Genomic DNA, 22,368 nt, shown 5'->3' on the forward strand with positions numbered 1-22,368 from the left:
TTTATTTTGACCAATGATCTTGTTAATTTGGGGAGAGCTACTTTCTGGCAGTTTTTTTTGACAGGTATGAAAATCAGGCATGGATGTGACAGTTAAGGTAAAATAAGGTACAATGTCACATACTACTGCTGGTTGACATTGTTCTTTATCTCATCCCTGGGCTATTGCACTCAGTGTCTAGGAGCTAGATTTCCATTTCAGGAAAATAATGTAATACCAGGATGTCAGTCAGTTAAAACTTTTTAATACAAATACATCAGTGACCCATTTGTTTCTTTACACTTAACAGACACATTATCGAACTGTTTGTTTCACAGCAGGAGTTGTAATACAAAGTATTATATTATGATCAGAACCATGCTATAGTACTGTCGCTTTATCCTTTTCTTAAGTCTGCTTGTGCTCTCGTACTCCATTGTTGTCATTGTCAAGGCAAGGATTTTCCATGACAACACCCACAGACTGGGATCCAGGCTAGAATGATCTCTTATCCCTCATTAAAACATCCAAGCCAAACAATACATAATCAATGCATACACATGCAACCTACCCTGAACTGAAGGTATGTTCTTTTTATTGGGAGGGAGGCTAAGAGAATCCCAAACACACTGAGTCAAGGCCATTATCTTGTCAATAATGTGTCTAAAGTCTATAGACAGTGCATCTGTAAAAATGCAAATATGCATGTAGCATTGAGGTGAGAAGTAATTGAGGTGTAAGAGTTGTAAAATAATTACTCCGATAACTAGAGCTTCAAAATTCAATTTGGTTATTAAACATCTTTTGAAAGGCAACATGCACACCCTCCAAAATAAGCACATTGTTACACAGACCTATAAGGCACCTGCTTGGTAATAGAAAAAAGTATATTCTTGAACAAAATAGTAATAATGGCTTTTCAAAGATATTTAACAAATTATGTACCATCCTTAAATAATGATAATTGTAAAGATACACATTTTAATATTTCCTTCTTTGCAGAGATTTGTTGCATATTTTATACAGACAAAACCAGAGTACAAAAAATACATATGAAATCCCATGACTTTCTCATATAGACCCATTAAATGGATATAAAAAATATATAGAAGAAAATGGTCAAATACCATTTAAATATAGATAAAGGAGTTCAAAACAGAAAAAAAAACTATGATTGCCAGGATCTAATCCAAGTTGATTTAAAATGATAAGTTAACGAATTAATTCAAAGGATTCAACCTCAATACTTTTTCGCTGCAGTTGTTTGGTTCTGTGTTTGTAAAGGTAGTGTCTCAGAGATTCTTCGGGTGACTCCTATACCACAAACAGCACGTTAAGATCAGTGCACGGCTGGGGTCAATCCTATTTCAAATACAGTCAATTTAAAAAGTAAATCAAATTACACTTCCACATTGTCCTCACTGAAAAACAGAGAATTGGATTTGAACTTTTAGTTTATTTGCTGAACTGACCATATATGTATAATGGAATTGTCCCAAACCTCATACTGTGGTGCATAATGTGCTGCACTTTCCCAATGTTCTTTCCTATACATTTCTAATGTAAACTGACTTTTTAGCCCTGCTTTCCACAGCTAATGAAATAGATACGCTTTGATCCACAGCAGTCTCAAAAGATGTATTAGAAGGTTACAACACAATTTCATTGAGTCTGAATGGATTATATTGCACAATATATAAAAAACACTCAGTTAATGCTGTATATTTCAAATGAAACATGTTAGTTCTAAAGTAATAAATACATTGAAATGTAAGATAAATGCCAAGAGAGGCCGACATTTACACAATCCGTCTGTTAGTTCATTCACAGTTGATAAGGGCTCTTTCTCCAATGGCTCTGGTCAAAAGTAGGGGCCCTTTAGGGAATAGTGTGACATTTGGGACACAAATAAGATGTGCCGTTTCTTCCAACAACAGGCTTGCACCATCTAAATTATTTAAGGACGTTCATTTAGTGAGTTCATACAAGCTCTAATAAAAGCAGGTGGACGAACGGTGCTAAAAAAACAGATCTCACCCAGGCTGAGGTTCATTCAGACCCGAAGCAACATCTATGCAGTTCACAGATGACATTCACCCCGTGTGGACACACTTGAGATTCGGGAAAAAGTGAAGCCATGCCTGCGAGAGACTTATCGCACTGACAGTGACTGACAGAGCGATACACACCGGGATCAAAGTTCAATCTCAATTAAATGTTCATTTGCACTGAAAATGTGAATTCCAGTTCACTCGTTCAGTTGACTTTGGCGAAATTAAAAAGTCCCCAATTCATACACACACGAGACAAACAAGTCAATGTGTCACAGTACAAAAGAGCAGGTTGACGGGCTTGCAGCCTGAGATGTCACTTTGTCAACCTCTTCATAAACCTGTTGGGAAGGGGGGGGGGGGCGTTAGGTAAGCGCAAGGACCAGGAAGTAAACGTAAGACCTAGCCTGAGTCCAGATCCGGCATCCAGGCTAGGATATAAGACAGGTAGGCTGTGAAATACTAGGTACTACTGCACACGCCGGCAGTAGTAGCCAAGCACTTTGCATTTCTCACACAGATGTTGAGGATGCTCCTTGCTCTGGTCCGAAACATCCAAACCATCTGGCTTCTCCAGGGGCCTCTGGAGGGACACAGGAGATGCATTAAAACAACACATATCTAATATTCCATTTCCAGTCCCACTGAGAGCAGAATCACGAAAAAGAGACCTGGCCCATGATATTGATATGGTTTATGAGGAACTTAAAATGTTGATTTTGTTAATGTAAATCATAGCAACGGCTTGGACACTTACATTACTGATTAACTGCTAATAATTACAGATAGCCAGATTAAAACAGTAGGGTTCGTGGTAGACGGGCTGTATCCCATGGCTAAGAGCTGTGCCCAGAGCCTACAGAACAGGTATGTTACAGTACCCTGACCAAGATCGGTTAGGCATAAAGGTGCACCCAGATCTGGGCCCAGGCTATTCGGATATGACACAAAATGGAGGATTACAACACCTGCTTATGAGGGTAGACGTTGATGTGGCACTTGATACATTCCTGTCCCATGTTGGCCCAGGAGTTACCGCTCATCCACTTCCTCTTGCATTTAGGACACTTGTACTCCCCGAAGCACCTCTTCTTTCCCTGGTAAGGGGTCAGGCCTTCGCCTTTGGGCCGAGCCTGCAAACAAAGCAAATTGGACACATTGAAAATGTTTTACAACAAGCTCTAACATGTATGTAAGCATTTTGTACTGGCTACTCATCAGACAAAACAGCTGAAAAACTGATGCAGCATTTTGAGTGAGTGAATGTGATGAGGAATATATTGAGTGAATGTCTGAATATGATGTGTGAATGAGATGTTGAAAGAGATGTGTGAATGTGAAGTATGGATATGATGTCTAAATGTATGATGTGTGAATGAGATGAGTAAATGTAATGTCTGAATGAGACTTGTGAATATGAGTCTTTGAATGTGATGTGATCTCTCAATGTGGTGTGAATGAGACATGTGAATGTGAATCTCTGAATGTGATGTATGAATGTGGTATGAATGTGATGTGTGACATCTCTGTGCATAGCAGCACATTCTAATACAGGTGCTGCTTTTGGCAGGCAACTAGTATCCAGAAATAACAAGTGTAAAACCAGACACTGTAAAAGATAGGAGACCAACCTTAACATAGTTTTCCAGTGAATAATAATTTCCAGTGAATCTGTGAAAATATACTTGATGTAAAGGTTATTTTGGTCCACAACCTGACAGTGATGTTTGGACAAAACCACTGACTGACCACAATGTTGACATACAGTATATTATGGCCAAATTACCATGTTTCTTGACTCTCAGCCGGATTGCATTATTTGGGGATTTGCCAAATCCAAGGACTGCAGTTGAATGGCTGTATATAGAGAACAGGTTTTCCAGTGGTGACAAAAATGGAATGTTTATATTGTTATTAAATTTATTCATAATCTTTTTATTTATATAATATCAGAATTTTTTGAAAATGGGCCTGCAAGTAAATTACTGTTCACCTACACTTTTTGTGAATGAAGCATGTGACACAGCATCTGATTTTATTTTGTTTCTGTCATTCTGAGTGTTAAGAAACAGCAAGTCGATATCCCAAATGGTATACCACTAACTAACTACTGACTAACCTTTTAAACATCAAATACAGCGGCGCAGGAACGCGTTACCACTGGGAGGTCCTATAGGGAGGTCCAATAGGGAGGTCCAACCGAACACAAAGTGATTACTCTAGTTCTGTGGTGTGCTCTGTGGTTCCTCCCTCCAGCTGCGTTCCCAGAGGAGGCTAAAGGAGGCCCCGACCCAGTGATGGACCACTCAGAGCCCCCCCCTCTACAGGACACATACCTCAACATCTCAGTCATTCCTCCCAGCAGGCCACAGCCGGCCAATCAGGGCTCAAAAAACGTGTGTGTGTGTGTGTGTGTTGGGGGGAGGGGGGGGGAATCAACCCCAGATGAGTTGCACACACTTGTATAACAGGAGAAAACCTTTAAGCCATTATAAATAACTCCTAAACCAGCCGTTGATAGGGCGACCAACCAAATGTGATTCATCATGTTGTTAGTAGGACATCATCAGAGCACACCTCTCTGGAGGGGACCTTTCTGCATACATCACTGTAACAGCAGATACCTTTCTGGAGCTGACTTCACTGCATACATCACTATAACAGCAGATACCTTTCTGGGTCCGTTTTTACTAAAATCTGTCTGGATCAGATGGGATTAAATTAAATTAAATAAATTCTACACAAGTCCTCCTTTAAGTCAATGTCTTCTTGTCATTTTATTTTCCACCAATTTAATTTTCTCCAATAGTCAAAGATCTGGAGAGAGAACCTATAAGGACTCATTTATATCTGGTTTGGTTCCTGCAGTAGTGATTTCTATCACTGTGAGGCGCTGTGAGGTAGTGATTTCTATCACTGTCAGTTGATCTGTAACCGTCCATTTGGCCACTCATTAGCCCAGCCAGTCTTGGTCCCTTAATGGAACCCTGGTCCTATTATAGTGCACTACTTTTGACAGAGCCCTATGGACCCCAGTGCAAAGTAGTGTGCTATGTAGGGTGTAGAGCCACTTGGGATGGGGCCGGACAGTAGGATGACCAGAGAGAGAGGACGATCTTCCTGCTGGAGGAAACAGCTTTCACCCCACACAGCAAAACAAACGCTGTTCCACACTGGGTGCCAAAGTGCACTGCCTCACTTTGCAGTTTCCACTGCTCCAACAAAGCAGTGGCACGAACTGGGACAGCAACGGAAAGACACACGAGAAAAGGGCAGAATCCCCTGAAGTGACCTGAGAGCAGCGTTCTATCATCAGCAGAGGGGTGGATGTGCATTAATGCCTTTTAAACACTGACATCTTGAAATAAGACCCCAATAACTACAACATAGTACATTGCTGTATAAATAAAAGGCCTACACATCCTGTTTGGGAATATGTCATGAACAATTTGATCTGCTCCATTGCTTGAAACTAAAGGGTGATTGATACGTCTACAGATCAGAAAAACACTCTAGACCGACTGAATAAATCAAACGTGTGTCTCCATGGTGGGACCAACAGCTTGATGTCAACGTGTAGCAGCTTTGACTTCAGAACCTCTGTTGTAACAGGAAACGACACACACTGGATGCTGAACCTGAAACCAGGCCACACGTGCATCTCAAAAGCACTGCCATGCACATTCCATACAGATCTCAACTACATCTCAAACTCTTGGATAATATCTGGAGACTTTTCCCCTCATTCTAGATTCCATACAAAGTAAAAACAGATTTCCTTTCTAGATTATTCCAAGATGATGTGTCTAGTGAGACTTCCCAACTCTCTCAGACTGGCCATGGTCCTAATGTGTACATTGGGGAAGCGGGGAAAAAAAACGTTGGAAAATTTATCATTTTCATTGGACAATTCCAGGTATAGTCCATCCGTGTTTCAGTGGGGTTTGTTCTGTTAGTTGCTGAATGGGTATGGCTACGGCCAGGCCCTGGCCTGCTCTCTGGTTCCTGCCTGGCGGGGGAGAGGCCCTGGCCCCCTGGAGGTTGGCTCCCACTCCCTACCTCCCTCACCCCCCACCCACAGCCTTCCTCTCCCTCCCTCAGCCCACACCCCGCCTGCCTCCCAGCATCTGGAAACAATCAGGATAAACAATGGAGTTCTCCAAGCTGAAACCCATGTCTCTCTCTCTCAGTCTCTCTCTCTCTCTCCCTCTCTCTAAACCCATCGTTATTGGATACCATGTGGTAATTTACTCTACACTAACAAACCCAAAGACCCTTTACTTTACTTATTGTCTTTATAGCGCCCTACTTTTGATTGACGCCTATAAGGTCTGGTCAAACGAAGTGCACTATATAGGAAATAGAGTACCATCTGGGACTAAATATTTTTCTGGAAGGCCAGACAACTGACGGATTGACATAGACCCAGAGGAAGGCCAGACAACTGACGGATTGACATAGACCCAGAGGAAGGCCAGACAACTGATTGATTGACACACACACACACACACACAGCGGAAGGCCAGATAACTGATGGATTGACACACACACACACACACACACACACACACACACACACACACACACACACACACACACACAGACGAAGGCCAGATAACTGATGGATTGACACACACACACACACACACACACACACAGAGGAAGGCCAGATAACTGATGGATTGACACACACACACACACACACACACACACACACACACACAGAGGAAGGCCAGATAACTGATGGATCGACACAGACCTAAACTACGTCTTATCTTTTTGTGCTGTGTAGTTCTCAGAGCACCTCTCTCTCTTCCTAGACACCTGGTATGGGACTGTGGGTCATGTCTTGGATGACCACTTACTGTGTGTTATTGGTCCACCAGAGATCACCGTCTCCTTCCCCTTGTAGTTCCCAACCTGGTAGTTCTCAACCAGGTAGTTCCCAACCTAGTAGAGATAATCTGTAACTTAATCAGGTAGATTTCTAAAACAATGTTGTAATGAATCTAGTGACTTTGAGTAAACAAAAAACTGATTACAGCTTTTGGCATTTAACTGAAATGGATTATGTTTATAAATTAACCTAGCCAATCCTAACCTACAACATGTAATATAAAAAGTTCACTTTCCAAAGAGAAAAAAGTCTTCCCATTTTCCCCAACCATGCAGCTGTTAGTACTGTGCTGTTAGTGAGGAAGTTAACATGACCAATCTGCACGGAAGTTGTTACTAGTAAACTTTATTACAACTGTTCCTAATGGAAATACACAAATTACACACGTTTCTGTACACATATACCTACATATATATACACACATACATACAGTATCTCACAAAAATGAGTACAATGAAGAAATGATACAATGGAAAGTAGTGAGTGTACAGCTTGTTTAACAGTGTACATTTGCTGTCCCCTCAAAATAACTCAACACACAGACATTAATGTCTAAACCACTGGCAACAAAAGTGAGTAAACACCCCTAAGTGGAAATGTCCAAATTGGGACCAATTAGCCATTTTCCCTCCCCAGTGTCATGTGACTCAGGTGTGAATGGGGAGCAGGAGTGTTAAATTTGGTGTCATCGCTCTCACACTCCCTCATACTGATCACTGGAAGTTCAACATGGCACCTCATGGCAAAGAACTCTCTTAGGATCTGAAAAAAAGAACTGTTGCCCTACATAAAGATGGCCTAGGCTATAAGAAGATTGCCAAGACCCTGAAACTGAGCTGCAGCATGGTGGCCAAGACCATACAGCGGTTTAACAGGACAGGTTCCACTCAGAACAGGCCGCGTCATGGTCGACCAAAACTTGAGTGCTCAGCGTCATATCCAGAGGTTGTCTTTGGGAAATAGACGCATGAGTGCTGCCAGCATTGCTGCAGAGGTTGAAGGGGTGGGGGGTCAGCCTGTCATTGCTCAGACCATATTCCGCACACTGCTTCAAATTGGTCTGCATGGCTGTGGTCCCAGAAGGAAGCCTCTTCTAAAGATGATGCACAAGAAAGCCCGCAAACTGTTTGCTGAAGACAAGCAGTCTAAGAACATGGATTACTGGAACCATGTCCTGTGGTCTGATGAGACCAAGATCAACGTATTTGGTTCAGATTGTGTCAAGCGTGTGTGGCGGCAACCAGGTGAGGATTACAAAGACAAGTGTGTCTTGCCTACAGTCAAGCATATTGTTGGGAGTGTCATGGTCTGGGGCTGCAAGAGTGCTGCCAGCACTGGGGAGCTACAGTTCAGTGAGGGAACAATGAATGCCAACATGTACTGTGACATACTGAAGCAGAGTATGATGCCCACCCTTCAGAGACTGGGCCACAGGGCAGTATTCCAACATGATACGACCCCAAACGCACCTCCAAGATGACCACTGCCTTGCTAAAGAAGCTGAGGGTAAAGTTGATGGACTGGCCAAGCATGTCTCCAGATCTAAACCCTATTGAGCATCTGTGGGGCATCCTCAAACAGAAGGTCTCTAACATCCACCAGCTCCATGATGTCATCATGGAGGAGTGGAAGAGGACTCCAGTGGCAACCTGTGAAGCTCTGGTGAACTCCATGCCTCCAAGATGGTTAAGGCAGTGCTGGAAAATTATTGTGGCCACACAAAATATTGACACTTTGGGCCCAATTTGGACATTTTCACTTTTGTTGCCAGTGGTTTAAGACAGTAATGGCTGAGTGTTGTGTTATTTTGAGGGGACAGCAAATATACAATGTTAAACAAGCTGTACACTCACTACTTTACATTGTCACAAAGTGTCATTTCTTTAGTGTTGTCACATGAACAGATATAATCAAATATTTACAAAGGTGTGAGGGGTGTACTCACATTTTTTAGATACTGTACATACATATATACACACACACACACACATATATATACAGACATGCATGCATACATTTATACAGCTCCAGAAAAAAGTAAGAGACCACTGAACCTTTTTCTTTCCTTTCCAAAAAAGTCGAAAAGGAAGGTTTTGAGTGAGGATTACGTGAGGATTATATATATATATATATATACACACAAACACACACACACATACACACACACACACAGTGGATGTAAAATAATGAGATAATAAAGATAAATCATGTCAGAAAGTTTTCCACTTTTAATGTGACCAATAAGGTGAACAATTCAGTTGAAAAACAAACAGAAATCTTCGAGGGGGAAAAATGAAAAATATAAACTTTACAATAACCTGGTTGCATAAGTGTGCACACCCTCTTATAACTGGGGATGTGGCTGTGTTCATAATAAACCAATCACTTCAAACTCATGTTAAATAGAAGTCATTATACACCTGCCATCATTTAAAGTGACTCTGATTAATCACAAATAAATATCAGTTGTTCCTGACATTTTCTTAGTTGCATCTCAAAGTAAAAGCCATAGTCCACAGAGAGCATCCAAAGCATCAGAGGGATCTCATTGTTGTAAGATATCAGTCAGGAGAAGGGTACAAAATAATTTCCAAAGCGTCAGATATACCATGGAACAAAATGAAGACAGTCATCATCAAGTGGAGAAAATATGGCACAAAAGAGACATTACCAAGAACTGGACGTCCCTCCAAAATTAATGAAAAGAAAACTGGTCAGGGAGGCTTCCAAGAGGCCTACAGCAACATTAACGGAACTGCAGGAATTTCTGGAAAGTACTGGCTGTGTGCTACATGTGACAACAATCTCCTGTATTCTTCATATGAATGGGCTATGGGGTAGGGTGGCAAGACGGAAGCCTTTTCTTACAAAGAAAAACATCCAAGCCCGGCTGAAGTGTGCAAAAACAAACATCATGTCCCCCAAAAGCATGTGGGAAAATGTTATGGTCTGATTAAACCAAGGTTAAACTTTTTGGCCATAATTCCAAAAGGTATGTTTGGCGCAAAAACAACACTGCACATCACCCAAAGAACACCATACCCACAGTGAAGCATGGTGGTGGCAGGATCATGCTTTGGGGCTTTTTTTCTTCAGCTGGAACCGGGGCCTTAGTCAGGGTGGAGGGAATTATGAACAGTTCCAAATACCAGGCAATTTTGGCACAAAACCTTCAGGCGTCCGTTTGAAAGCTGAAGATGAAGTTCACCTTTCAGCACGACAACGACACAAAGCACACATCCAAATCCACAAAAGCATGGCTTCACCAGAAGAAGATTAATGTTTTGGAATGGCTGTGCACAGGATATGTCCTCGCAATCTGAGAGACTTGGAGCGCTTTTGCTAAGAAGAGTGGGCAAATATTGCCACTTCAAGATGTGCCATGCTAATAGACTCCTACCCCAAAAGACTTAGTGCTGTAATAAAATCAAAAGGTGCTTTAACAAAGTATTAGTTTAAGGGTGTGCACACTTATGCAACCAGATTATTTTGAGCTTTTTATTTTTCCCCCTCAAAGATTTCAGTTTGTTTTTCAATTGAATTGTTCATGTTATAGGTCACATTAAAAGGTGGAAAAAGTTCTGACATGATTTATCTTTGTCTCATTCTTTTACATCACAAGAACATGGCATTTTAACAGGGGCGTGTAGACTTTTTATATCCACTGTGTGTGTGTGTGTATATACACACGCACACACACACGTTCATGTGTTTGCTGTATACACACAAACACATGAACATATGTCGATAATGTAGCGTGAGTTGCTCCTCGTTTCCAGCCAATTGAAGCTATGTGTGTCCTGTTTTATACAATGGCATTTCCCCAACTCTCTAATAGATATTACTGCGGTCTGGAAAAGGGATTGTTTTTATCTTAACATACTCCCTCACTTCACTTTTGTTCAAAATATTACATTTTCTGGAAAATGCTCCTTTCAATATGAGTAGGATTACAGCTGGGGATCACAGACAATCAGGACTGTGCCCAAAATGGCATCCTGTTCCCTATTTAGTGCACTACTTTCACCAAGCGCCCATTGGGGTAAATGGAGACATTTGGAACACAAAATTATTACAAACAGTAGGGAATCATAGACTACAGCATTGATTGCTTTTCTGTTTGTCTAGATTACAATGTCTGCTGGTACTAAAATCACTCCATGAGCATCCTTTAGATTGGCATTTAAATACAAATGACCAATCGAGTTGCTTTTTAATAAAGCTGCTATGAGAAACAGTAAGCCAAGTTGGTTTATGTTCCCTAGTTTCCAACAACACTACAATGTCCTTCCCTCTTTGAAAACGTGTAGGAGGAAAACCAAGCATTGACTACTGCAATGGTGCTTCATGAGCTGAGGATGGTCTATCAAAACTAATCAACGACAGCTATATCACACAGCGCCTTGGCCCACAGTCCAGCAGAGCTCTGCTTTTTGGCCACGGTGACGCTGATTGCTTGTACAGCTGTGGGATAGCATTACATTTCACAGTGGCTGAATGAGAGAGGCAGGTGGGCTGGCTAGCAACACAAAAGATCCCAAGCTTATTTAAAAAAATAAAATAGGAGAGCTAGTGAGATTCAAGACGGAGATTATCACAATTTGATGGTTGAAGCATCCAGCACAAAAAATAAAATGCAATGGCAAAAGAACACGACATCCCCAAGCTTGTTTCAAAATAGAGCAGATGGATTGAGGTTCAAGAGCAATCAAAACTTTCTGTTTGAGGTCGAGAGGAAATGTTGTGTCATTTTTACAACCTGGCAGATGTAAAATCAATAATTCTGTTTCCTGGATGAAGTTATATCTTTTTTCAAAACCAGACAGTGCTCCTGATCATAGCCTAGTCCTGGCCTGTTTGTATGGTGTGGCCAACTCCTGTCATCACAAAAAAGGCTTACTAATACATTTGAAATATATGCTTGCAGTAAATTAAGCAACAAAAAATTGCCAATGGGGTGGAAAAAAATGAAAATGCTAAATACAAGCAAAATAGTTAGGGTTAGAGTTCCAAAAGGGTTCCTTTGGCTATCTCCATAGGATAACCCCTTTGGGCTTCTACTTTAAACCAAAAGAGGATTTCCTGAAGCCAAAATATAGTTTATAAATGTTCATACTTTTTCATACTGGCCCAACATGGTAATTAAACCCTCAACCCCGGCATTGCTAGCGGCATGCGCTACGAACTGTGCTCTACAGAACCAACTGGAACCACTGAGGAACCCTGTGAGGTTGTAGACAGCAACAACCTCAACCTTGTTTCTCTAAGACTGTTGGGTACATCGGCCAAAGATAAGCCTTAGCTAAGAAGATGTTACTTCTTGTTTTTCTTTCCTGCTCCCCTCTGCACGGTGTTGTAGTTTAGAGATAATGTCAGACTACCACTGAGAGGGCATCAGAGAATTGTCTATGAGTCATACATTCCAAAAAACAAGAATCTTGGAACACTACACGGCTGTGTGGACGACCAAATTCAGCCGCTGGCAGTTATTTGCCATAGCGGGTGGCCAGGGGGTCGGAACGTTACAATAATAAAAATAATTCTAAAAAGTGTGACTACAAACAAGCCCTGAAAAGTTAGAATAATTAATTAAAACCTTAACTGCATCAATGCGCTATTACATGCTTCATTTTATTTGTGAGAATACTTCGAACATGTTTCCTAAATTGAATAATTGTTTTATTGAATTACTAGTTTATGGTCTTCTGTTCATTTTTTTTTTTATAATCTCAGGAATTGTATGTTTCATTGTACAGGAAAGTGGTGGAGGATGATCATAGGTCAGATTATTTTGGCAAAAGAGCAGTGGGCTGGATTCAAACCAACGTTGCAGCAGAACATGCCGACCGGAGGTGTCTTTCGCCACAGGGACGACCTAGACAACTATGTGGCTCCTCACTAACCCTGTCCCTGTCTGGGGAGCATTCTTTCCATCCACACACATTAGCTTCAGTGTTGAATACGACCATTGGTTATCTCAGAGAGACGCTTTCTACCACACATTCCTGTGTCTCCTCTGTCATCCCGCTCTTAAACAGTTTCTCCAGCCAACGGCAACAGGCTCCGTTACAACCCCCCAGATAAGACAACAGTGATAGAGGGTTGAAAGCCCCCAGAAACTGACGTAATCAACCCCAAGTGCTGCTGGGGGATCCCTGGCTGTGCCTTCGACCCTGAAATTGATTGTTGTGTTGAAGGACAAGCACAGATCAAGAGAAACATGTAGCCGTTCAACACTTCATGTGCTATTATTAGAACATCACAATTATTCCTAAAGATAATGTTTTGAATTAAGATGGTACACAGATACTGCAACCTTTCTGCAAAAATCACATATTTTGATTTGAGGCACATAGGAGTTTGCCCAAGTTGTGTTTTTACTCCTTCGCTGTGCTTTAAAGCTGCTTAACCACTGGCGTCCAGGGCCTGTTCAGAGGGAGTCAAACTTCAAAGCAGGAAGAAACCAGACCTTCTGTTTAACCCCAGTAATTGTCTGTGGATCCACAGTCCCACGTCATAAATCAGAGCTGTCATGTCTGTTGCATTCCAACATTATTAAAGCTACATTAATACAAATGACATAAATAGCAAGCAAGCAAGCTATTTATATAGCACAATTCATACATAGAAGCAATTCAATGTGCTTTACAAAGAAAAATATAAAAACACAATGGAATGAAAACAAATACTAGAATAAAAACCTCAAAAAGACAACAGTTGTTTTCTCAGTTTTCGCCACTGTTTTATTTGTAATTTCCAAGAATAACTGTTGCATATCAAAAACATCGGTCTTATTTTGTTTTGCATTATTATTTTCACTGCCTCCTTAAGGACGCCTCTTGGCCTGTATCTGAGAGGCTGGGAGTCAAAACACTGATGACTCCACCTCTGTCATGTTTTGAACACAGGCCATTTCAGACTAATTACTGGCTTCTACAAGACGTTCATATCGTTCTTAAAGGAAGAACGAGGCTGACTTCATAACTTAGGCCCATGGAGGCAAACACACACAGATTACTTCCAGGCCAGCAGGCACAAAGGCTAGGCAGCTGACCTGGGTTCAAGTATTATTTGGAAAAAAATTCAAATACTTTCTCATCACCTGATTGGGTATGCCTGTTCCACAGAAACCAACAGAACAGCAATAAACCCACCCATTCAGCAGTTGGGACGGCCAGGGCAAATAGTAGTAAGTATCTGAATTAATTTGAACCCAGCCCTCTCCCTCCCCCAACATGGTGACTTTACTGTCCTGGGCTGTTAAACACAACAGGCCCTAATGTAGCCGGCCAGTCAAGCCCAGACCCCATGTCCAGACCCCATTCGCATTACTGGAACACAGTTCACAGGCGTGAATGCCTCACGGGTCACGGACGACTGTGGGTGTGACTTTGGCGAGGGGGGGGTGGGTGCGGATCTGGTGGTGACACGCACACATTACAATATGTTGACTGAATAATGCCGTACAACTGGATTAGTCTCGTATTTTAGAAGATGAAGGAAGCATTTAAGGGTAAAACTTTCTGCATGATTCTTTCTGATCTTCTGACCTCTGTTGGCCTGTCAACCAAAGTGGCAATGAGTGATTTCTACTCTGAGGTTGCAGACACACAGTCACGCAACCCGTCCTTACAGCCTACGTGAACACACTGCAAGCACCACAGGATCATTCCAAAACATAAGTTTGTTCATTTGCTTCATAATTGAGAAATTAATTAATTAAGACTTTTGCTCCAAAAGCACCCTATTCCATATAGAGTCCTTCTGCCCGGGCTGGGGAAGTACTCATCTAGTCTTCGGGTCTGGGTTTCACTGCTTTGAGTTTCTCCGACACATGATCAAATCTGATTTCATAGTCCTACAACACAGCAGGGCTAAAGAAAAAAAAAATGAACACAAATAAAACAATCCAAGCCAAGTCAGCTAAATGTTTCCAGACCCTGTGGCACGTTTAAAGGGGTGTGGCACCGCTACAAGAGAATCATAAATATTTCCTAGTAATCCCTTGACATCTTTACAGTCGTGTGGATGTAAGATGTATCCAACTCTTAGAATCATGTAAATACTACGGAAACATGTGTTGACCAGTCCGATGGGTTCCATGCATTGTATATTTTTGTTGTTCTACAACATTAAAGGGATAGTTGAACCAAAGTGCAAAAACAACATTGGTTTCGCGAAGGCAGTCTATTGACTAGGTTTTAAAGAAGGCTTTGGTTTAGTTTCCCATTGCTATTATTTTAGAATTTGTGGCAAAATTCCCATATATGTCCTGGTAACGATTTTAGTATTTGAGTGTGTATCATGTTTAAGTCATCCAAAATTGTGAAGCTCATTAGGCCCTTATGAATGATTGTAATGTAATAAAGGACAATGCTTCATAACGGTCAGTCCCACGGCACCCCAGAGATTCTGTTTGATTTATTTCATATATTTGTCATTTAATAGGAATTACTTTTGCATTCAGGAGCACTATGATTATGGACAACAAAACCATTGCCAACTTTACACACCAGGGAAAAACGCCCAAGCACCCGCTAACTAACCATCCACTGAAGATACTCCTTTTGATAGAGTCTCTGGCTCATCCATGGATGTCCCGGGTGGCTTATAAAAAAGACAGACCTTCAGTGCTACCCAGCAAGGCATGGCTGACTGGAGTCTCTCTTTCCACTATGGAATGGCTCTGTGGCTTAAAGGTTGGAGAAGCAGGTCATCACCTTCACCCAAATGTGGGCCACTGGTTAGAGCACTACGGCCTTAAGTAGTGCCGCTTAACAGGGACTAGGGTGCCATTTGGTAAGAAGACCACACCCACTTCCTCTTCGCTTCTTCTTCTTTCGTTTAACTCAGCAGTGACATTCTTTCCCTCCCTCTCTTCTCCAAAGTAACCCAGTCAGCTTTAGAGGCCAATACCAGGACAGGAAGGCATTCCAGACAGAACCCAAACCCTGTGCTGGTTTTTCAGTTGTTACCTACCTTTATTTCAGCTAGCCGATAGGATTAAATTGCATAGAAATAACATTAATAGAACTTGTAAGTCAATGATTTCTGTTCTATTCATTGTATTCCTCTATATTTAATCCTAGCTGATTGGCTGATTAGAAACTTTTGAAAAACCTGTCTGTCTTACCCTTTGTCTTCCTGCCTGGCTATGCAAAGTTACTGATCAGGCCAAAAGTCATACCGCAAACGTTTACTTAAAGTGTTTCTCAAATTGAGTTACAAAACCATCAGCCAAAAAGGACTAACATGTCTAGTTTTTAAGGAAATTTCTTGTTTTAAATAAATAAAAATATTCTAATAAAAACTGATTAAATGTGGTTATGTTCTCCAATGACTAAACAAAAAATTATTGCCAGGCAATATCTACTGAAAAAAGTTTTCCTGGATGATGAAATGACCAGTGAAGCTTGGGGAAAATGCTTTTTCTCTGAGAGTGTATCCTTCCACTCCAAATCATAAAGCTGTTAGTTTCCATATACTGTCCCTTCAACATGTGTGCGTGTGTGTGTGTGTGTGTGTGTGTGTGTGCGTGTGTGTGTGCGTGTGCACGTGGAAAGACGAGTCAACTCATCTGTTTTGTGTTTTCCCAACAAACAGGAAACCATTCTTTCAACACATTATTGCCTTTTTTATTGCAGCTCTTCAGAATGTTATTATGGCTGTTAACTTTAATAATCAATGCTGTAACTTTAATTTAGTGCTTGAAAAGTTTTTTTAATGAGCTTTTGATTCAATGTGTAGTTCTGAAGATGCTCACTACAGCTCCATCCAAGGCTGCTCCATCCACAGCAAATGCTGTGTCCACTGCCTCAATCATCTCCACACTACAACCGCAGTTTAACACCCAACTTCCTTTATCTAATGTACAATTTGGGACTCTTATTTTACCAAGGAAATTGCCATAGATCGCATTCTGATGCACAGCATCACCATGGAAACAGTCACAATGGGAGGGGATGAATGAGTCAATTGGAAGCCAGAACACCAGCTTTACAATAATTGCCACGGGATCAATAACATCCAGTCGATCAATCATTATTTGCTCACCTCTCATTAAATCTAATGAATGCGGTGTGTTTGACAAGCCGTCATGGATGTGTGCAGACTATGACTAGGATTCTGTTGATCGGCTCTTAAGTGTCGCAGCCCATGACCCATAGTGGCATGAAAGGAGTGGTGCTGTGGTAATGTAGTCATGGAGTGGTGCTGCGGTAATGTAGTCATGGAGTGGTGCTGCAGTAATGTAGTCATGGAGTGGTGCTGCAGTAATGTAGTCATGGACTGGTGCTGCGGTAATGTAGTCATGGACTGGTGCTGCGGTAATGTAGTCATGGACTGGTGCTGCGGTAATGTACTCATGGAGGGGTGCTGCGGTAATGTACTCATGGAGGGGTGCTGCGGTAATGTACACATGGAGGGGTGCTGCGGTAATGTACACATGGAGGGGTGCTGCGGTAATGTACTCATGGAGGGGTGCTGCGGTAATGTACACATGGAGGGGTGCTGCGGTAATGTACTCATGGAGGGGTGCTGCGGTAATGTACCCATGGAGGGGTGCTGCGGTAATGTAGTCATGGAGTGGTGCTGCGGTAATGTACTCAGAGTGGTGCTGCGGTAATGTACTCATGGAGTGGTGCTGTGGTAATGTACTCATGGAGTGGTGCTGTGGTAATGTACTCATGGAGGGGTGCTGCGGTAATGTACTCATGGAGTGGTGCTGTGGTAATGTACTCATGGAGTGGTGCTGTGGTAATGTACTCATGGAGGGGTGCTGCGGTAATGTACCCACCGATTGGTTATAACTACACTGGAGTCACATTCACAGCACGATGGGGGGGTGGGGGTCAGGCAAGCGTTAAGTCTGGCTCACAGATGGAATCTTACACATGGTTCTCATCACCATTCCACACTACAACTAACTGATAGGAAGCACTGCAATATCTCCATCACCTCCATAATTAAGGAGGTGCACATTTAGACTTCAAACATAGTATTTCCCCCAGCGAATGTCGCCCTAAAGGGATTCCTAGATTCCTATGTAGGGAAGTGAGCCTACGACACTTTGAATTTTATTTTCTTTAAAGTTTTGAGAAGTGGAATAGATTTCATCAGGAACATCTGCATAATGCAGTGCATCTATATTAGTGTGTATCCACTGTAGTGTGCATCTACATTACTGTGCATCCACTGTAGTGTGCATCCATATTAGTGTGCATCCACTGTAGTGTGTATCCACTGTAGTGTGCATCTATATTAGTGTGCATCCACTGTAGTGTGCATCCACTGTAGTGTGCATCCACTGTAGTGTGCATCTACATTACTGTGCATCCACTGTAGTGTGCATCTACATTACTGTGCATCCACTGTAGTGTGCATCTATATTACTGTGCATCCACATCCACTGTAGTGTGCATCCACTGTAGTGTGCATCCACTGTAGTGTGTATGTAGTGGAAATAGTAATACTGTCATCTCCACATTTCTCCAAACTCAACTCCAGACCTTCGAGCTGGGTTAACCGCACGGTTTCTTTGTTCCCCTCTGATCAGGGATGGACTGTGATCTGGGACACCCAGTGGGAGAAATTAACTAGCAGGTATAACAGGAAACCAGTATGAAATGGACCATGCTGGGTCAGAGATGATCACCCCTGCTTACAGGCTGAATTCTTGTTCACTGACCAAACCATTATACTTCCGCCCTCTCTCTACACTAACTTACTTATGTAAGAACACGTGACAAAATGCACATGTTACCAGTGTCTGTACCTACTAAATCCCAGTGTTGTTCTGCCAGACACAGAACGGAAGCAGCTTGGCTTCAGAGCAGCAGCACACTGCAGCTCACCTGGGGACAGTCTTTGATGTAGTGTCCCTTGTTGAAGCAGAGATGGCACAGGTAGTTGGGAGGAGGACGCTTGCTGGGTTTGCGTGGCTCAGAGGAAAGGGAGAGCTCAGAGAAATGGTCTGTGAGAGAGCTCAGGCCATCCACGATGTTGTTGAGAGACCCGTACAAAGAGGAGCTTTTGTACAAGTTGTTGTTTAAAACCTGCGGGTAGAAAACAGTGTGTCAAATACAGTGACATTTATTTGAACTGATTTTGCAAATAAATGAAATAATGTTAAAAAACAATTTTTTTGATCCCATGTGAGAGCATTTAGGGACATACAATGTTGTGCAGATCAAACTGTTAAAACCACAGCTACAGCACATCACTGCCTTGACAGGTTTGAAACATGTTTAAATGTTAAAACCAAAAATACAGCACATCACTGCCTTGACAGGTTTGAACCATGATTAAATGTTAAAACCAAAAATACAGCACATCACTGCCTTGACAGGTTTGAAACATGATTATATGTTAAAACCAAAAATACAGCACATCACTGCCTTGACAGGTTTGAACCATGATTAAATGTTAAAACCACAGCTACAGCACATCACTGCCTTGACAGGTTTGAACCATGATTAAATGTTAAAACCACAGCTACAGTACATCACTGCCTTGACAGGTTTGAACCATGATTAAATGTTAAAACCACAGCTACAGTACATCACTGCCGTGACAGGTTTGAACCATGATTAAATGTTAAAACCACAGCTACAGTACATCACTGCCATGACAGGTTTGAACCATGATTAGTAGTGAAATGGTCACAGCAAAGAAATACAGGATATACTGCCTCGGTAGGGTTTGTTAGCTGGTCTGCCTGGGCCACATCTTGTGTGATGTTCCTGTTCTCTCCTCACAACACAAGTGGACATTATCTTGTGCTTCCAGACGTGTTGAGCAGAAAGCTTTTTAATTTCCTCTGAGAAACAGAATGCCTTTTGTCAAGGATATTCCTTTCAGATTCCCCCAACTGGGATGGCACAATCAGAACCATTGTGTCCGAGGCCCGGAGAGAAGCACCAACTGCGGTACCAGTACCACAGAGAAAGTGTGAAAAAGACAGGCCATGGAAAATCTGGTATTGAGTCCTGTCTCACTGCGTGTGTTGGTGAATGGAACTTCATTGGGATGTGAGACAGTGGCCAAACTGCTCCACAAGATCACCACGTTGTGTGGATGAGTAATAAACTCCCTACGCCACAGATGAGAAAAGCCTGGTCAAGTGACTGACTGTTAACCTTCCACTTGTAAGGACTTAGCGTGAGTAACCAAAAGCCTCTACCGACAATAGCGAGGACTGTGAGGCATTTTCTGAAACAATATATTGAAAGAAGTTAGTGGGCGATGCACTTCCCATGGTTGATCATAATACAGGCACAACTAAAGCTAAGACAATCCTAACCCAGGGCAAACTGTCTCAAGGCAAATAGTGGCTATGCTAAAATCACCACAAACTAGCATCATGATGTAACACAAGCCTGCAGGGACTTATGGAAAAATACCGTGGGCTCACAGGCACCCTGTCTCCTGGGTGTCTGTGTTATCAACGTGTTGTCTACACAGGGTACAAACTGACTAACTGTTTACCACATACACCGTCAAACAACATGCAAAGTACATCCTGTGTAAACCCCACCACTTCTGATGAATGTGCCATTCTACATGCTATATACGGCGCCAGTCTATATTTCTGAATCCTTCTGAGGCACGGTAATCGAATTGAGCGCGAGCGCTGCCAAGCCCCAACCAGCATGGGAACACTGAGCCGACATAAAAAATAACAGCCTAGCCCCTACACAAAACATGACTTCTGACTAGAACTGTACGGTCCCTGTCTGGCCAACAGCGGAGCACTATGCAGGGAACAGGACGCCGTTTGGGAAGCTGCCACACTCGTCCAACCGAGGGAAGTCCAGGGTGAACTCGTGCATTCACGTTTAAGAAAGCAGTGAGGGGCCCTTTTTGACCTGCCCTACCTCCCCAAGCCACTAGCATCATAACAGCCTGAACACACAGCAACCATGCAGGCTACAAGAGGGGCTCATTCACAGAACAGCCGATGTGGAGTTGGCACCCAGTCATCACCTCAGCTCAACGGAGGTCTGCATGCTGGAGCTAGAGGCTCACTGGACGGTTAGGCTAATCTACCCATGTACACGGGCTACCATGTGGCCGCAGTGCAGCGCCCTCACTGACATACGGGAGATAGCCTAGTGGTTAGGGAGTTGCACCTGTAGGCAAAAGGTTGCTGGTGTGAATCAGTGTGGACAAGGGTGTTGTTGTGCCCTTGAACAAGGCACTTAATGCTAGTTGCTCTGGTAAACTGCTCTGGATAACAGCATCTGCTAAACTCTGAAAGAGTCAGAGGTTTTGCCCCCCACACGGGGCTTAAACCGGTGGTCCGCCGATTAGATACGTGACCACCCTTGTTGACCAGTTACCAAGCGTTTGAGCTATTTTACAGAGACTGATTTTAAAGATTAATTGGCAAATTATCAAATGTATGTTCTTAACACTGTTGTACTGGTTCATGAATCTAGGAAGTATAGCACATTGGACTGGTACTTGCACAGTTGAAAGAAAGGGATAAGGTTAGATTTTTATAACTATAATAAAGAGAATCATATTATAATTTGAATAATGCTAAGGGCCATTCAGTTTTTAAACTGTTTAAGTTGAGAGAACTTTTTTGGCTAGTTGAAGTGACAGCAAATGTGGGCTAATGTCAATCATTTAACCGTTCCATATAGCTAGTTAGTTGTGTGGCATAAACAAATTATAAAAATCGTTATTCACATGTTGTTTTTAATAAACTTTTTTCAAATTTACCTCATTCTTCTGGAGTTGCAAAAAGTTGTTGAGATAGTTTGAGTTGAGCGCAGAGCTCAGGTCGACAGCAGATGCGAACCGTTGCTTGTAGTTGTTCAGATCCGGTGGAGAACTCTCGGACTCCGGTCTGAACGCATCGAAGGCATTGGTCTGATGGGTGTCTTGCAAAGACATATATACCCAGTTTAAAAGTTGCGCTGGTTGGTACATGGAGTTACTAGAGTCTATGGCAGACATCATGTTGATCTGAGGAAGACGAACGCGCAGCGCGTCTTGGAGTTGTAGCGCCGCCGTTATTTCTAAAGAATAACTCAGACCAAAACACCGAAATGTATAAATCGAATAAATAACTCTTTAACCTGTTCAAATAAATATCCTTGCATTCACCCGAATTCCTGGTTTATGTTCACGGAACCGCGGTGAAGGCATGACAGAGCAAAAAGTTTGTGCCAGTCAAAAAAAAATCGGTCGAGTGTGGACTACCAATACTCCAGACCCACTCACAGTAGGCTACAGGGATGAGCTCAGTTTGTTGCATTTTCTCTCTCTCATTGGAATGCGTCATTATGAATAGGAAGCACGATGGTGTAGTGGCACTATGAATGGGATAGCCCATTAATGTTTTTAACACTACGCAAAACTGTGATGGTAATATTATAGTTATTCAAAAGTAGCCTACTACTAGTATTTGTTAAGTTCCTTAGCATGAACAAT

The 22,368-nt window shown here is 42.2% G+C and overlaps 1 protein-coding gene across 2 annotated transcripts; it reads right to left on the bottom strand.

Moving 5' to 3' along the window:
* Positions 1–109: 109 nt before the first annotated feature.
* LOC105029870 (zinc finger CCHC domain-containing protein 24) lies at positions 110–22,167 on the bottom strand. 2 transcript variants are annotated; one of them, XM_010903433.3, is made up of 5 exons: positions 21,655–22,167; positions 18,780–18,980; positions 2,999–3,163; positions 2,547–2,613; positions 110–2,371 (listed from the first exon to the last, which is right to left on the bottom strand). In XM_010903433.3, exons 1-5 carry the CDS (start codon positions 21,892–21,894, stop codon positions 2,364–2,366), a joined length of 681 nt encoding a protein of 226 aa, XP_010901735.1. In that variant the 5' UTR covers positions 21,895–22,167; the 3' UTR covers positions 110–2,363. The 2 variants fall into 2 exon arrangements, with proteins under 2 accessions (XP_010901735.1, XP_010901734.1); XM_010903432.4 differs by having other exon boundaries at positions 111–2,613; positions 21,655–22,166.
* Between the last annotated feature and the right edge of the window lie 201 nt (positions 22,168–22,368).

This window comes from Esox lucius, chromosome 5 (genome assembly GCF_011004845.1).
Source record: "Esox lucius isolate fEsoLuc1 chromosome 5, fEsoLuc1.pri, whole genome shotgun sequence".
Lineage (NCBI taxonomy): Eukaryota > Metazoa > Chordata > Actinopteri > Esociformes > Esocidae > Esox > Esox lucius.

Excerpts from the sequence above, each read along its gene's own strand:
- LOC105029870 (XM_010903432.4), bottom strand. The coding sequence starts at position 21,894 with ATGATGTCTGCCATAGACTCTAGTAACTCCATGTACCAACCAGCGCAA. Across the intron at positions 18,981-21,654 it reads TGCAACTCCAGAAGAATGAG|GTTTTAAACAACAACTTGTA; the intron begins GTAAATTTGAAA and ends TTCTACCCGCAG. Across the intron at positions 3,164-18,779 it reads ACATCAAAGACTGTCCCCAG|GCTCGGCCCAAAGGCGAAGG; the intron begins GTGAGCTGCAGT and ends CTTTGTTTGCAG.